Source organism: Nilaparvata lugens, chromosome 1 (assembly GCF_014356525.2).
Source record: "Nilaparvata lugens isolate BPH chromosome 1, ASM1435652v1, whole genome shotgun sequence".
NCBI classification, from domain to species: domain Eukaryota; kingdom Metazoa; phylum Arthropoda; class Insecta; order Hemiptera; family Delphacidae; genus Nilaparvata; species Nilaparvata lugens.
In genome coordinates this window covers 248,773-267,438 of record NC_052504.1, presented here as the reverse complement: position 1 = coordinate 267,438, position 18,666 = coordinate 248,773, and the positions used below count along the sequence as shown (strand labels likewise).

Below are 18,666 nucleotides of genomic sequence, written 5' to 3'. Positions count from 1 at the left end.
ATCCCTGAGATTATCTGAGTATTGACTGGTATTTGTACTTTCAAATTCCGTGCAAATATCAGTATCAGAGTCAGTGAAAAAAATTATAACTTTTATATGAAATATATTATTATAATTTCCTCGTGTTTTAATGTGACTGTCCTCACTCAAGTTAATCATTGAATATTTATTATTATCGTCATTCCATAGGGAAATTTCACTACTTTTTCAGCAATTTAATAATAATTGTATCGATTTTCGTGTATGTTTACACTATTCTTCTATTATTCTCTAAATCCCAACATCGATGCTCGCTATTTGAGTCTTTTATACATTACTCTATCTAACTACTATATATTTTATGACAGACGAGCATAGAAAATCAATGTCTATCAGACCTTATATTCTGTGAATCTCCTGATATTCAAAACGAATGAATTTATTACTTTTCAAATTACAGATATTGTTTTATCAATTTGTGGAAAACAATCTTTATATCAGGTATCAAAGCTCATCAATGTTATTCCTAACTAGTAAATTTGATAGAAAACTTCTGATTGAAATGCATACATGAATAATCTCGAACAATGCAATTTCCTCTTAGTATACATATAGCTTAGTATAAAAAATTCTCATGTTTTTTATGTAATTTTCAACTATTCTTTACTTTCCCGTATGCCTCCACTCTGCTCTTTCTCTTCCCTATTTCTTTTAATAATATCCCACTACACTCTTGTACTGTTAAGCATTGAACGCTTGGCCTCTGCGCTCAGGTTCCTTCAAACCTTGCAGGGACTTCCCGATTTTAATATAGTTATGTATAATCCTATTGAATGGTATTTTTCTTTATTAATTTTATTACTTTCCTTGCCCTATTACCATAGGTAAGGAAAGTATTGCTTTCCAAAAAAAAATTAAGGTACCCAATTTCTAAATTTCTATACTTTTCAAGGTCCCCTGATTCCAAAAACTGGTTTTTGGTTATTGGTCTGTACGTGTGTGTGTTGTGTGTGTGTGTGTGTGTTGTGTGTGTGTGTGTGGGTGTGTGGTGTGTTGTGTGTGTGTGTGGTGTGTTGTATGAGTGTATCTGCGTCTGTGTACACGATATCTATCTCCCAATTAACGGATGACTTGAAAATTTGGACTTAGGTCCTTTCACTATAAGGATCCGACACGAACAATTCGATCAAATGCAATTCAAGATGGCGGCTAAATGGCGAAAATGTTGTCAAAAACGGGTTTTCGTGATTTTCTCGGAAACGGCTCCACGATTTGATCAAATTCATACCTAAATAGTCATCGATAAGCTCTATCAACTGCCACAAGTCCCATATCTGTAAAAATTTCAGGAGCTCCACCCCATCAATGCAGATAGAATCCCAATTATCAGGCTTCAGATACAATTGAAACAAAGAAAATCAAGTGGAGTAGATTGAGCATGAAAATCTCTACAATTAATGTTCAGTAACATTATCACCTAAAATTGAAAATAAGCTTTAAATTCGAGAAAATGTGATTATTCAATTGCAAATTATTGTTGATTCTATTAAATCATTCACTATGAAGAGAGAGCAGACCTCGTGTGTGTCTCCAGCGTTATTGCCCTGTCATCAGCTGGATCAAATCTTTGAATAGTAGACTTTTGATGCGCAGGAACACTAGCGTCAGGTGATCAATTTTCATAACGGCAAGGAAAGTTGTGTGAGTGCGCCACACCAGATTTTTAATATAGTTATGAATCCTATTTAATGGTATTTTTCTTTATTCATTTTATATTTTATTTTACTTTATTCTTTTATAACCATTTTTGCCATTGTAATTATGTTTTTGGGACAAATAAATATTTGATTTGATTGTGAAATACACTGATTCTTTTCGTATGAATTCTTAACGTTTTATAGTAATGCCACTTTGCAATGACGACCTATACCATGGAATATCTTCTTATGCTATATTTTTCCTACACTGTAACCTGGTGAGATACTGAGATTTTCTTCAAACCGGCAGTACTCCTTATGTGATTAACATGAACGCTACCCATTAAACCAATACTGACAGTAATAGCGTGACGCGGTAATGAACAGTGATGACACACTCGATCCGCATTGCGGAAGTTTCTCGTTAATTCATCGTCACGAATTTGAAACACATGGCTCAGCATGGCAGCGTTCACGCGACGGCAATCACGCGCCACGTGTGCTCCCACCCCTCTGCCATTCACTGCATTGTCACGCGATGAGGGGCCAGCACACATTGGCGACTTTAGTTGCTGGCTACTGGAAATCGCGTTTCTTGGTTTGAATGCTCTCGTTTGGTCGTAGGTGTTTGATAAGAGAACACTGATGATTATAATTGACCGAGCGAAGTGAGGTCTAAGATTCAACGGTTTGGCATTTCTCTTAATGTTTAAATGTTTATATCTTTATACTAGCCGTCAGGCTCGCTTCGCTCGCCATATCCGTCTAGCCGTCTGGACCCCCGACTGGATCGTCCAGAAATGAGATCAGCGGGCTCACTTCGCTCGCCTGCATGTAGACCTCAGTGGAACCTCTGTACCGAATTTGAACGTATTATGTCAATTTGATCTCGAAAAACACCTGTTACTATATCGGCGTATCTTTGGCAAACAAAATTCTTCCACCTCAGCTAAACCTGTGTACTGAATTTTTTTAAATATATTTCCATCAATTATTGAAAAAGGTGAAGAAACGCAGAAAAGCTGAGAAAAACGCTAATTGGATAAATTGGTATATAGGAGGTCCTGGATAAATGCATTTCAATCTTCAACTTGGTGCCAACCTAACAAAGTCAACTCAACTTAATGCCTACCTGACAAAATTTTTAATTTAGTTACCAGAACAACTGTTTCGAAGAGGTACTCCCTCTAGATTATAGTTCTATATTAACATATGGTATGGACTTTTCAATTACAATTTTAAGATATTGGAATAAGAAGAATATACATTCTAAAAGAACTTTAAACTCTTAAAAACCACCCTTAGAGTTAAAATATCGCCAAAGTACGCTATTTCTTAGTGCGCCTCTAAAAGGCCAACTGAACATACCTACCAAATTTGAACGTTTTTGGTCCGGTAGATTTTTAGTTCTGCGAGTGAGTGAGTCAGTGAGTGAGTGAGTGCCATTTCGCTTTTATATATATAGATAGATGTAGTGCATTTACGGCGAAACGCGGTAATAGATTTCCATGAAATTTAACAGGTATGTTCCTTTTTAAATTATATACAAGGTTTTTTGGAAATTTTGCATTTCAAGGATAATACAAAAGTAAAAAGGAGCCTCTTTTATACGTCAATATTAGAGAAAAAATCAGACTATAGAATATTATTAAATCATAAATCAGCTGTTTAGTGGACTATAATACTACCCGTTCAAAAACATCGAACATATTGAAAATGTATCTTTCCATCAACGTTAGTAGACAGTTGACTATAATACTACCCGTTCAAAAACATCGAACATCTTGGAAATTTATCTTTCTATCAACGTTGTAGACAGTTGCAGCCAGACCTGATAACAGCTCACACTCACATTCCGGGACGACACGTTACGGTACGATAGGACAAAAAGCTCTGTTTATTTAGGAGTTTTTCTAGACATTTAAAATTGATAAATTATTTATTAATTTTTGATAAAACATAACAACAGGTCAATGTAGCTTACTGAGCGCGAGGTTTACTGTTCACAGAACTACTAGAACCTTAAATGCATTGAAACCAATGTACCTAGAATACATGCATGTAAACAGGTACACTGTTTGAAACTATAGATTCGATTGACTAAATTACATGGAATTTCAGATACTGTTTTTGGTGATATGTAGTGATATTCATCCATAATGAAACACTGGAATGTGTTAATTTTATTGAAAAATTACATACACTTTTTAAAACCAGACACATTAGAGATAGCACCACATAGGTATTAAAACATGTTTGTAATTTTTCAATAAATTCGTGATATTTCTAAACAATATTACAGAGTTTCATTATATGGAACTCTTTCATATTGATTTGAATACGGTAACTGTATGTATTTCTAACATATTATTTTATGCGTGTTGATTGGGTGTTACTTCGCTTTTGAATGTATTTTCTATTTAAAAAATCTGGTGTGGCGCACTCACACAACTTTTCTTGCCGTTATGAAAATTTATCACTGACGCTAGTGTTCCCGCGCATCTCAAGTCTACTATTCAAATATTTGAGCCAGCTGGTGACAGGGCAATAACGCTGGAGACACACATGAGGTCTGCTATCTCTTCATAGTGAATGATTTAATAGAATCAACAATAATTTGCAATTGAATAATCACATTTTCTCGAATTTAAAGCTTATTTTCAATTTTGGTGAAAATGTTACTCAACATTAATTGTAGAGATTTTCATGCTCAATCTACTCCACTTGATTTTTTTGTTTCAAATGTATCTGAAGCCTGATAATTGGGAATCTATCTGCATTGATGGGGCGGAGCTCCTGAAATTTTTACAGATATGGGACTTGTGGCAGTGGATAGAGCTTATCGATGACTATTTTAGGTATGAATTTGATCAAAATCGTTGGAGCCGTTTCCGAGAAAATCACGAAAAACCCTGTTTTTGACAACATTTTCGCCATTTTAGCCGCCATCTTGAATTGTATTTGACGAAATTGTTCGTGTCGGATCCTTATAGTGAAAGGACCTTAAGTTCCAAATTTCAAGTCATTCCGTTAATTGGGAGATGAGATATCGTGTACACAGACGCACATACACTCATACACACCACACACACACACCCACACACCACACACACCACACACACACACACACACACACACACACACCACACAACACACACAAGTTTTTTTGGACTCAGGGGACCTTGAAACGTATAGAAATTTAGAATTTAGGGTACCCTAATTTTTTTCGGATAGCAATACTTTCCTTACCTATGGTGATAGGGCAAGGAAAGTAAAAATGTAATGCAAATCTATGTGAGTTGATCAGTGTGTGAGAATGCTCTCATTTTTTGCTCTAATTATGTATTTCTAGAATGCATAGCAATTCAATGTGAGTGGTTCTGTATGTTACCTCGCATTTGAATACATGTATTTCATGATGTTGACGACATGCATGCGAACTGAAACCAACTTGAACTTCTATAACCCAACCCAGTTACAAGTGTGCTTATTATAGAGTAGTGCGGAAGGCATAAGTCAAATTGTATAACGTTCAGTTATTTCTAATGTTGAGGGTATATGGCCATAGAGAGAATATAGCATAAGAAGATATCCCATGGTATCAGTAGTTTATGTTCTTAATTATTTAGAAAATTGTGACTTAGCACTTCTATATTCATAAATTTATCAATAAATGCAATGCATGATATCCATTTTTGTTTTGTAATTTTATGGCAAATAGTTATTTATTTAGATATATTTTTATAATGTTATGTTAATCATGTCAAGTTATCTATGAGAAAAAATAATTCAGTCAAAAAGCGGTGGGATAGCGCTACCATCAATTCTAATTTTTTAATTCATTTAAAATAAAGAATAATATTTTATTCATTATATATATTACATTTTTTATGCATTTTTCATCAGTCAACACTACCTCATTTTCATCCAGACATGTTTTGATCCAATACACAAATACAAATGAGTATGAAAATATATGATCTTAAAAAATACTAGTAGTTCTGTGAACATTAGACCTCACGCTCAGTAAATTACATTGACCTGTTGTTATGTTTTCTCAAAAATTAATAAATAATTTATCAATTTTAAATGTCTAGAAAAAATCCTAAATAAACATAGAGCTTTCTGTCCTATCGTACCGTGACGTGTCGTCCCGGAATGTGAGTGTGAGCGCTGTTATCAGGTCTGGCTGCAACTGTCTACAACGTTGATGGAAATATACATTTTCAACATGTTCCATGTTTTTGAAGGGGTAGTATTATAGTCAACTGTCTAGTAACATTGATGGAAAGATACATTTTAAAGATGTTCGATGTTTTTGAACGGGTAGTATTGTAGTCCACTAGACAGCTGATTTATGTTGAATAATTCTATAGTCTGTTTTTTTCTGTAATATTGGCGTATGAAGGAGGCTCCTTTTCCCTTTTATATTATCCTTGAAATGCAAAATTTCCAAAAACCTTGTATATACGTCGACGCGCAATTTAAAAAGGAACATACCTGTAAAATTTTATGAAAATCTTTTACTGCGTTTCGCCGTAAATGCGCAACATATAAACATTTCAACATTAGGAGAAATTCCAAACCGTCAGACTTGAATCTTAGACACACTTCGCTCGGTCAATAACTTTAGAAGAAAATATTAATTATCAACTCTGTTTTGGCCCAAATTCGACCCAATCCAAAGCACACATAAGTCTACGTTAGATTTAAAAAATTATTTGCAAAACTATATCATTGACCCCAACGCATATTAGTGAGGTATAGGACTTAATTTATTATTAGCAATCTCTTTTAATATGGGTATCATAATTATTATGTATATGTATTTGTAAATAAACTCCTCTGATTACAATTCATTGGAAATCAGAGAAATTATTATTATTCTCTATCACGTTACGGTGTATAAAATATATATAAGACAAACAACAATATTGTTGGGCTAGGCTTTAATGGAATGGTCCGATGAAGGGCAAGTGGGTTGAGGAGGAGGAGGAGGAGGAGGAGGAGGAGTAGAAGGAGGAGCAGGAGAGTTGCAATAATAAAGTTTTGTTAGTAGGCTAGGGCAGGTTGATTGATTTTCGGCAACACGGGTTTCTGACACGGAATCGCTACGAGTATAATATTTTTAGTGCGGGTCAGGTCAGGGCAATCTGTGCCACAAGTGTGCAACTTGCCTCGATTCTCATTCAATTCTATATTAACTCAAGGCAAAAAAGATGCATGCCTTATCGCTTGCCTCAGACGTCCCAGAATACTTTAAGTTAGCAGCTAATTCAGGACATTGAAGTTGCATTCCTTATCCCTAGCCCCTAATGCTCCCAAAATACTGGGATTCATAGGCAAATATTTTAGACATTGAAGTTGCATGCCTCATCCCATATCCCAAACGCTCCCAGAATACTGGGAGTTGTGTGCTAATTAAGGACATTGGAGTTGCATGCTTTTTCGCAAAGTATGCCCCAAATATACACATCTCCAAGAAGTTTTCTGCATTTCAGGCCTAGTTTTTTGGAAGACAGCAAAAGTTGTAGAAAGAGTGAGAGAGTTAGGAGGTAGGCTGTAGTTTAGGCCTACTTTGGCGTGAGAGAATAAGTTGAAAAGAGTTATGATTTGGGGAGAGTTTGAGTGAAAAAAGTAGGTCAATACAAGTCAAGGCTGAAGGAATATTTCTAGAATTTCAGAGAAATAAAGCCTTTATAGTAGGGTAATAGTGATAAATCAGTCTATTTATTCACTCTGTATTTTTACTAGTAGTTCTGTGAACAGTAGACCTCACGCAGTATTCTCATCCACAAGTACCTGATAGAAACTATAGACCTTATGGAAAATACAGCAATAGACTGGCTTCTTTACACATCTGTGTAATCACTTGTCAGCTGATTTATGATGAATAATTCTATAGTCTGATTTTTACTCTAATATTGGCATATGAAGGAGGCTACTTTTTCATTTTATATCATCCTTGAAATGCAAAACTTCCAAAAACCTTGTATATACGTCGACGCGCAATTAAAAAAGGAACATATCTGTCAAATTTCATGAAAATCTATTACCGCGTTTCGCCGTAAATGCGTAACATATAAACATTCAAACATTAAGAGAAATGCCAAACCATCGACTTGAATCTTAGACCTCACTTCGCTCGGTCAATGAGAATATTTGGGAAGCAAATTGGTTCTGTGGTCACATTGACAAGCTATCAATAAAGGTCCAGATCCTATAGTGATATCCACGTTATAATGACAGTATTTGATTAGCATTGGTGTTGCTATCCTTGTCTATCATTCGACAAAGCAAATAGTGCTGTCCTTTTCTAGCTCTGCAACGTTGCCAGATCATGTGGAAATATTACTAGCCTAATTAAAAAAAATATTTAATCTCAATATGAAAATTTATCATTTAAAATACAATTGATAATTCTAAACACGAATTAACAGTAACGGTTAACCTACCCGTTCATAAACATCGAACATCTTGAAAATGTATCTTTACATCAACGTTAGTAGACAGTATTGTCTACTAATTTTGTCTTTCCATAATAAGCTGAGGTTATGATTCTAGTTTAGAGTTTGGAGTTATTGATAGAAAACATTTTTTTACATTTTTCTTTTTTAATCTGATGATCAAAATTGCAACAAATATTATTGAAAAAAATTGATTTCTAAAATCATGAAAAGTGAGAAATGAAGTTAGTAGGAAATCAGCATTACGGTAGTATATTTTGTTAATTTCAACACACCGATTTTCCACCAACACGACAACACAGAATGTTCTCTGATGGGTTGATTGGATTGGCGTATTGACGGCAGCCAGACCTGATAACAGCACTCATACTCACATTCCGGGACGACACGTCACGGTACGATAGGACAGAAAACTCTATGTTTATTTAGGATTTTTTCTAGACATTTTAAATTGATAAATTATTTATTAATTTTTGAGAAAACATAACAACATGTCAATGTAACTTACTGAGCGCGAGGTCCACTGTTCATAGAACTACTAGTTCCTAATAGCAACAAATTCATCGTAAATTTCATTAGAATTGGCCGACAGCAATTACTTTCAAGTAATTTACAAATATTTTTCTGAAATAAAAAATTCTACACCACCATTCTCAGACATAACTCTACAGAAGGCAAATATCAAAAAAAAATCTGGTGTGGCGCACTCACACAACTTTCCTTGTCGTTATGAAAATTTATCATCTGACGCTAGTGTTCCCGCGCATCTCAAGTCTACTATGCAAAGATCGAAGCCAGCTGGTGACAGGACTATAACGCTGGAGACACACGAGGTCTGCTATCTCTTAATAGTGGATGATTTTTTAGAATCAACAGTTGCCAAAAGTTTGCAATTGAAATAATAACATTTTCTCAAATTTCGAGCTTATTTTAAATTTTAGGTGAAAATGTTACTGAACATTAATTGTAGAGATTTTCATGCTCAATCTTTTCCATTTGGAATTTTTTGTTTAAATTTTATCTGAAGCCTAATAATTGAAAATCTAAAATCAAACTTTACCTAGCTGGTGCAGAGATCCTGAAATTTCTACAGATATGGGACTTGTGGCAGTTGATGAAGCTTAACAATGACTATTTTAGGTATAAATTTGATCAAAATCGTTGGAGCCATTTTCGAGAAAATCGCAAAAAAACCCTGTTTTTGACAACATTTTCGACATTTTAGCCGCCATCTTGAATTGCATTTAATCGAAATTGTTCGTGTCGGATCCTTATAGGGGAAGGACCTTAAGTTCCAAATTTCAAGTCATTCCGTTAATTGGGAGATGAGATATCGTGTACACAGACGCACATACACTCATACACACACACACATACAGACCAATACCCAAAAACCACTTTTTTGGACTCAGGGAACCTTGAATCGTATAGAAATTTAGAAATTGGGGTACCTTAATTTTTTTTGGAACGCAATACTTTCCTTACCTGAGATAATAGGGCAAGGAAAGTAAAAACCACTTTTTGGACTCAGGGAACCTTGAATCGTATAGAAATTTAGAAATTGGGGTACCTTAATTTTTTTTGGAACGCAATACTTTCCTTACCTGAGATAATAGGGCAAGGAAAGTAAAAACCACTTTTTTGGTCTCAAGGGACCTCGATACGTATAGAAATTTACAAATTGGGTACCTTAATTTTTTCGGAAAGCAATACTTTCCTTACCTATGGTAATAGGGCAAGGAAAGTAACATCTATATTAAACAAACCATAATTTTTTTCAAGTATCACACTGTTCTTTGAATTAAACATATGTTTATCATTCAACAACTGATTGGAAATGAATTAACCTAAATTGGAAGTCACAATAGAATGCATACAGAATTTCTGGTAAATTTGGCAAAAATTATTTGTTTATCAAAACACAATTTTTGAATTATCACACAGTAAATGAGAGCATGAGAGGAGCTCTCTGTTTGAAAGCATTTGTTTGAGTTTTTTTTCAAATTCAAGTGCTCAATTGATATAATGTGATGGATGAAGAGGATGAATCATCATGCCTCGCGTCGGTTGGAAATTTTTTCAGACGGATTGGAGGAAATATGCGCCATTTTATGCAACGCATTTTCAGGTCTGAACAATCGGCAACCTTTGAAATCGTACCGCCGATGCAGTATGGAATTGGTAAATAAATTTTCATATTTATCCTTAAATTTAAAAACAAAAATACTCAAGTAAAAATAATGCAATAACCACTTGTAGTTAGAATAATTTTGACCTGATGTGGGTCATCATTAGATTGTAAAAACTTTATCCTCTTATTTATTCTTTATTAATTCATACAATAAGTACATCATCAAAGATAATGAGGAGAAAAAAATAAGGTGACCTTGTGCTATTCCTCTCCCAAATTTAGATAAGGTTACACATAGTCCGAAATAGGTTGAGTCTTGTAGTTGTTCACTTCACAAACATTTCAGTCCTTAATTTATTCTCACAAAGTAGATTTATAAATTTAATAACTTAGTCTAATATATTTATCCTATTTTTCATGGTTCCAACTGTGAACTCATATTATATAGTAAGGTCCACTATTTTTGATGTCACGTGTGGGGGCTCACAGACTTACCTTCAGCCAAGCTCAAATTAAAATGACAGTAGAGATAGATGAGAGAACAGATTTGCGATTCTCCACCTTGCCACTGCCTTCTATAAAAGATAGCTGATACCGTTATATTTGATGAAATTCCAACTGTCCATTCTTGTTTGAAATAATCAAGCTTTACAGCTTTAAATAATCAATCACTTTAGCCTACATTTTATCAGTCAAGGTAATATATTTTTTATGATTAGTTAATGAATTTCATAAATGAGATTACCATTGCCATTTGTGCAAATTGCACTGGTGTTCACAAGACTAATGGGAATATCTTTTGAAAATAGATACAGTAATTAAAACCAAGAATGTGTTTATAACTATTGAGTTGGTTGAATGTTAATTATTGTAAACCTATACTATAATATTTTATATATTAATGATAATGTACAAGTGAATAAGATAAGACTCCAAGTCGGCGTACAAGTTTTCTTTTGCCGACGTGTAGCACAAAGTTGTTTTCCTTTTTGTTGTATTCTGTATATATTTTTTGTGCAATAAACGATTTGATTTGAAGTTAGCTACCAACTATAAATTTTCAAGATTTCTTATATACTGTATTATAGAATCCTCTTTCAATTGCAATGTTGCAGCAGTAAAATACTTGAAATATAATTGATTTTTCAAACAAGTTTCAAGTTTTTATTGGGCAAGTTGAATATAGAAGTTACTTATAGCCAAGTCACAATTCACATTGAAGAAACATACAATAAGTTGCATAGGTACTACAAATACAATAAACAATAATAAATGAAAGAGATCAGTTAGATAAACAAGAATAAACAGTTAATATTACATAAGATATACCGATATCAGCTATACTCTAGGCAGTGGCAGAAGGCAGTGGCAAGGCAGAGACTTGGCAACGCTGTTCTTCTATCCTTCTCCAATGTCATTTATTACCAGGACCTGACTATAGCAATACTATAGATTTATTTAAAAGTCACTAACCTTCAGTCAACGTGATTTCATGCCCTCCGCTACAGTACGCACCCAGGGAGCTGCTTCAGCTGCGTCCTTCCGCGACGGAAGCCAGCCACCGACTGACGGCGAGCCGCCTCTTCCCTCTGCGCCATGGCTTCCCCCCACTCCGCCCGCTCTGCCATCCCCACCCTTCACCCATCTGGGTGCGCGGAAGCGTCTGCGCATCGCGCCCAAACCCACCTGCGACCTTGACACGCTCACCGAGCTACGGCATGCGCTGGACTTTATGCAGCAGGTAATATGATAGAGTTTTCTGTAAAAACAAAAATAAATACACGTGATTACATTATGGGCCGGTTTCCGAACTCGGGATTTAGCTAAGTCCTAGACTTTAAACAGCTGGAGTCAGAAAATTGGCTTTCCAAAACGGGGCGTACCACTACCTCCGTAAACAAAGCCGTAGCGCATTCGTGTGACGTCAGCACAGGTAGGGCTTCTACACCAATAAAAATTCGTTGATTTCAGCTGATCTATATCAGCTAGTGTTTTTATTGGTGTGGGAGCCCTACCTGTGCTGACGTCACACGAATGCACTATGGCTTTGTTTACGGAGGTAGTGGGCGTAGTCGCAGCTTTTATAACAGTAGTCGTAGTTTTTATTTTCTCATTTCTATAATTGGAAACGTTTTTCCTTGACGAAATTAGACATTCCCAAATAATTCAAAATAGCTGTAACTTTACACTATTTTCTCTTTATTTTATTTTGTGTTCAATTTTCTAGTTTTTCGAAATTTAATTCAAACGTGACTATGACAATGACTGCGACTCCGCCCCGTTTTGGAAAACCAATTTTCTGACTCCAGATGTTTAAAGTCTAGGATTAGCTAAATCCCGAGCTCGGAAACCGTCTCTATAAGATTTTACATTATTATAACTGGTTTACTTTGATGGGATATAGAATATACAATAAATAGATATCTTTCCAGATCTGCACCCACAACATTTTTTTTCAAACACCACTTGGTGATCGCCCCTCCCTGGATCCGCACCTGTGAAACCTATAATTAATATGTAAGAGATAAAATAGAATCAACAAAAAAGTAATTAGATTTTATCTATACTATCCTACAGCTCGGGCCTCTAAAGCCATGTCCACACTTCGACATACTTGTTCGGCAAACATGTTTCTTGAGGAGCTCAGGGGCAAACATTTTACAAAGTTTGGACAAACATTGTTTGTCAAACAAAAAATTACTGTTTTTTTCAAAAAAAAATCAGAGTTAACAGCTGTAAAACATAAAACCTGTTCTTCCCACTTACAAATATTTTATTTGGTGATGCGTCCACACTGGCCACGGGCAAACATTGTTTGTCAAACATGATAAAATTTGCCCAAACTGTTTCAACAAACATGTTTGTCGAACATTTGTTCAGTGTGAGCACGCCTTAATACTAACAATTTAATATTACCTAATTTAATCAATTTGATAGATAGATTTATTCATTGTTGGTTGAAAACATACCTACTAAATCCTCTGCTTCTTCAATTCTTCAACAAATAATAGCATTGAAATATTAGGTATTGAATATTGAAGGTTTGAAACTTTTCAACCTTTTGCCTCAATCTGAAACTTTTCATACAACCGATGATGCTAAACGAAATTATGGCGCAGTGGTGATGCATTTTCATAGCGGCTGAAATGTGAAATACCTACTTTTCCAAGCCCAATTAATTCGAATAATTATGTTGGGTGTATGTCACTCACTAAAGGTCTGAGTTTAAAATTAGTTACCGTATATTGAAACACATTTTTACTTTCCTTGCCCTATTACCATAGGTAAGGAAAGTATTGCTTTCCGAAAAAATTAAGGTACCCCAATTTCTGAATTTCTATACGTTTCACCGTCCCCTGCGTCCGAAAAGTGGTTTTTGGGTATTGGTCTGTGTGTGTGTCTGTGTGTGTGTGTGTGTGTGTGTGTGTGTGTTGTGTGTGTGTGTGTGTGTGTGTGTGTGTGTGTGTGTGTGTGTGTGTTGTGTGTGTGTGTGGTGTGTGTGTGTGTGTGTGTGTGTGGTGTGTGTGTGTGTGTTGTGTGTGTGTGTGTGTGTTGTGTGTGTGTGTGTGTGTGTGTGTGTATGAGTGTATGTGCGTCTGTGTACACGATATCTCATCTCCCAGTTAACGGAATGACTTGAAATTTGGAACGTAAGGTCCTTACACTATAAGGATCCGTCACGAACAAATTCGATCAAATGCAATCCAAGATGGCGGTGAAAATGGCGAAAATGTTGTCAAAAACAGGGTTTTTCGCGATTTTCTCGAAAACGGCTCCAACGATTTTGATCAAATTTAAACCTGGAATAGTCATTGATAAGCTCTATCAACTGCAAGAAGTCCTATATCTGTAAAAATTTCAGGAGCTTCGCCCCATCTATGCAAAGTTTGATTTTAGTTTCTCAATTATCAGCCTTCATATACAATTTAAACAAAAAATTTCAAGTGGAAAAGATTGAGCATGAAAATCTCTGCAATTAATGTCCAGTAACATTTCCACCTAAAATTGAAAATAAGCTTGAAATCCGAGAAAATGTGATTTTTAAATTGCAAACTGTTGGCAACTGTTGGTTCTATTAAATCATTCACTACGAAGAGATAGCAGATATAGTGTGTTTCCAGCGTTATTGACCTATCACCAGCTGTCTCATATCTTTGAATAGTAGACTTGATATGCGTGAGTACACTTGCGTCAGGTGATCAATTTTCTTAACGGCAAGGAAAGTTGTGTGAGTGTGCCACACCAGATTTTTATTGAATAAATTGATAATATATTATAAATGTTTTATCACAGAAGAGAACATCAAATGAAAACAATAACTAATGTCAGGCAATAACTAATGAAAAACGGCTTGATGAACAAGCCGTGGTCACTTACACAACGTATAGGACCTTCATCAAGTGCCACCTTTTAAGGCTGACGCACTCCCATTATATTAGAGATGATACTTTTTCAAATCTTTCTGATATAGGTACTCATTAAAGAAGGTACAGTCATTTTTATGAAAATTTTCAATTGAAGTTTATAAGCATGATTACACATGTTTTTATGCTTCTAGTGTAGAAGTCTGTAAAATTTGTAAATATCAAAAGAGAATCAACCTGCCTATTCATAAAATATTAATTATACAATTTACAGACCGGTTGCACAAGAGTCTGGTTAAATTAAAACTACTAGTAGTTCTGTGAACAGTAGACCTCGCGCAGTTATAAACCACAGCCACCTCTAATATTGTCAATCAGAGTATATTATGTACTGTCCTGTCGTGTCGGCGAGATATTGGTGTGTAAAAAACTAATGGCTGTTTGGGTTGTTGTACCGACAATGCTAATAATTTGTTGTAAACAACTATGCTATCATCATAAAAATCAAGCTATCATCACCATACCGAGTTGAAAGCAGAGAAAAGTCGGGAAAAATACAATGCTATTTCGAGTTATCAATTGCATGCCTCATTGAATGCAATTAATAGTCCACACGACAGCTGATTTTTCATCAAGTTACATTGAGATATTGAATTGCATGCGTCATTGCATGCAATTTATAATCCACTTGACAGCTGGTTTATGATGAATAATTCTATGGTCTGATTTTTACTCTAATATTGATGTATGAAGGAGGCTCCTTTTTCCTTTTATATTATCCTTGAAATGCAAAATTTCCAAAATCCTTGTATATACGTCGACGCGCAATTTAAAAAGGAACATACCTGTCAAATTTCATGAAAATCTATTACCGCGTTTCGCCGTAAATGCGGAACATATAAACATTCAAGCATAAAGAGCAATGCAAAACCGTGGACTTGAATCTAAAGCTGCGTACACATATTCGTGCTTCCAACACGCACCGAGCACGCTCCTCCCTCGTACCGCCTTCGTACCACCATCGAACCACAGTCGGACCGCCCACGTACCCATCATGAACGTTACGGAAGATGTTAGATCTCGCGTTCCCCGGTCGAACCACTCTTGCTCCCGGTCGATCATCAATCGCTCTGCTGGAGGACATTCGGTTGCGGAGCAGAGCGAGAGTCTGTACGCAACCTTTGACCTCACTTCGCTCGGTCAATGACCAGGTGCTGATTAACAACGTCTTCCGTTTCTCTAACTGGTTCTCAAGGCATTTAATCGCCGTTAAAATTTAACAGACTTGTGCAATGTACCGGATCATTGTATAGAAAATTTGTAAACCTTTCGATACACCCCAAATTTTTCTTGCAAGCTGATGGTGACTAATATTTTTTTCAGAAAGTTCAAAATGAAGAGAAGGAGAAAGATGATGTAGATGAAGACATGAGTGACCCTACAACCAAATCTTTTGTGGAAGAGATAGGCCAGCAAGAACCTGGTAGAGACGAGCAGAACTTGAGTCATCAAGAGAATTCTTGATTTATTAAATGAAAAATCAAGAACTATTCATTACATGAATAAATCATCAAGGCCTTTTTGTAACTCAACAAATATATCATTTTCATAAAGTAGATACAATAATAAATAATTTAAAAATATGTTACTAGCGTGAGTTTCCTTTCAAACTGTAGACATTTTAGTTTTAGTATCACTGTTTCCCATTTCAAATTTGCTGACATTTAGGGCCGGTTTCCGAGCTCGGGATTTAGCTAAGTCCTAGACTTTAAACAGCTGGAGTCAGAAAATTGGTTTCCCAAAACGTGGCGTAGTCGCAGTCATTGTCATAGTCACGTTTGAATTAAATTTCGAAAAACTAGAAAATTGAACACAAAATATAAAGAGAAAATAGTGTAAAGTTTCAGCTATTTTGAATTATTTAGGAATGTCTAATTTCGTGAAAGGAAAAACGTTTCCAATTTTAGAAATGAGAAAATAAAAACTACGACTACTGTTATAAAAGCTGCGACTACGCCCCGTTTTGGAAAGCCAATTTTCTGACTCCAGCTGTTTAAAGTCTAGGACTTGGCTAAATCCCGAGCTCGGAAACCGACCCTTAGTTTTATAATGATTATTTCAAAATACAATATTAGCTATAATTTAATTCATAAAAATTAATAATTAATTCATATGAAACCTGCGCAAGGTATTTTTTTAAGGGACGTATTCAAGGATCCAAATGTTCAAAGAACCCCACACGTAAACTGAAGCTTATTGTGTTCCCAAGTAGTATGTTAGTTAGGCAAACCAATACCTGTGTCCTTTACAAGAACCAGGAGTTAACCGCAAGGTAACCCATAGTACACAATACAAAAACAAATTTAAACTTAAGAAAATAGTCAAGAGAAATTCAGCTATAGTGAGGTCCACGTTATAATGGCAGTGTTTGATTAGCAATGGTATTGCTATCCTTGTCTATCATTCAACAAACCGGATAGCGCTATCTCTTTCTCGCTTTGCTCTGTTGCCAGATCGTCTTGTGACAATGTAGAGTTAATATTTAGTTAACAAAATATTTCATCTTAATTATGAAATTATTGAAAAATATAATTTATTGCTTGATAAAATATAATTGATTATAACCTTAGAGTGAGTGATGTGGTACTTTTCCATAATGAAAAATATTTGTGTTTCCATAATTGATTATTTTAAACGAGAATGAACAGTTTACATTAATAGCCCTGTATCAGCTACCGTCTATAGAAGGCATTGGCAAGACAGAGGGATCGGCAACGTTTTTCTCCTATCTTTCTTCACTGCTATTATAACGTGGACCTCACGTTGTTGGGCGTTTGTTCATATGAGTTATTTACATGTGTGTGAGTGATGAGATGAGATGATGATACGTTCAAAAAAGCCATTCTTCCGCTGGGAATCGAACCCACAATTTAGTTTTCGCCCCGTTGGATCGGCAACGTTGTTCTCCTATCTTTCTCCACTGCCATTATAACGTGCACCTCACTATAGATAGTGTTTTTTTTATGAAATAAGAATATTTTAATTATCGTATTTGAAAAAACAATATTGAATTCATATCCTCTAATAAGCTACATAGCTTATAAGAACCGGTAAATAAGAATTGGTTACTAAGACCCGGTTGCACAAACCCCGGTTAAATTTTAACCGTGATTAATTTCTCGAGAACCAATCAGAGAAGGCTTTTTTGAAAATACGGCTTTTCTTATTGGTTCTCGTGGAGTTAATCACGATTAAAATTTAACCGGTTTTTTTGCAACCGGCACTAAGAATTTAATAATTATTATAATATTCCGATTCCATTTAAAAAACAGTAGCTGAATTTATCTTAATTATTTTCTCAAATTTCTATTATTTGTTTTTGTATTGCGTGATAGTATGTACAGTAGGTTACCTTGTGTAATATACAAATGTGTATTTCATATAATATCTATTCTCATTTATATTGTTTTATTTTCAATCGGGATAAGATTAAAAGATAAATTTGAATTGATTACATTAATATGTAGCCTACCTATATTCTCTATCCTGATTTTAACATTCTGTTATTTTCCATCTACATATTTATGAGTTTGGTTGAGCATTTTTTGTTCCAAGTGATTACTATCTACCAGTAATCCAATATTTTGATAATTATTAGATTAAAATAGTCAGCTAATAGTTGCAGTGATTGTAGTTTTAATTTTTCTGCTCAAAATTATCAAGTTTATTTCAATATTATTGAAACTTTCGGATTGTTTAGTGTTATTTCCGGCTCTTATCAACCATTCGAAATTCAAAATTCATCAGTCATATCTCGAATACGTATTCTCTGAGTGTTAATCTTTGGTGAAAACAGAAATTTTAAACTTAACCTCACTTTGGACTATTTATGTGCCAAAATCAAGGAATTGAAGAAGTTTTGGGCAATTGCCTGTTTCTCTTTCCAAATATCGTGTTTGTGACTGTTCTAATAAATAAATAAAATACTTCAAGTTACTATGTTTCAGAAACTCATGTTCCTCTGTGAG

General features: G+C 35.0%; 1 protein-coding gene across 1 annotated transcript; it reads left to right on the top strand.

Annotated features, from left to right (window-relative positions):
- The first annotated feature begins 9,905 nt into the window (after nt 1-9,905).
- Nucleotides 9,906-16,281, top strand: LOC111048990. The gene is made up of 3 exons (XM_022334976.2): nt 9,906-10,324; nt 11,783-12,015; nt 16,022-16,281. Exons 1-3 carry the CDS (start codon nt 10,174-10,176, stop codon nt 16,160-16,162), a joined length of 525 nt encoding a protein of 174 aa, XP_022190668.2. The 5' UTR covers nt 9,906-10,173; the 3' UTR covers nt 16,163-16,281.
- Nucleotides 16,282-18,666: the final 2,385 nt, after the last annotated feature.

What these genes read in the sequence shown, in the direction of transcription:
- LOC111048990 (XM_022334976.2), top strand. Translation starts at nt 10,174, where the DNA reads ATGGATGAAGAGGATGAATCATCATGCCTCGCGTCGGTTGGAAATTTT. An exon ending in GCCGATGCAGTATGGAATTG is followed by an intron (nt 10,325 to 11,782) that starts GTAAATAAATTT and finishes CCTCCGCTACAG; the next exon opens with TACGCACCCAGGGAGCTGCT. An exon ending in CGCTGGACTTTATGCAGCAG is followed by an intron (nt 12,016 to 16,021) that starts GTAATATGATAG and finishes TATTTTTTTCAG; the next exon opens with AAAGTTCAAAATGAAGAGAA.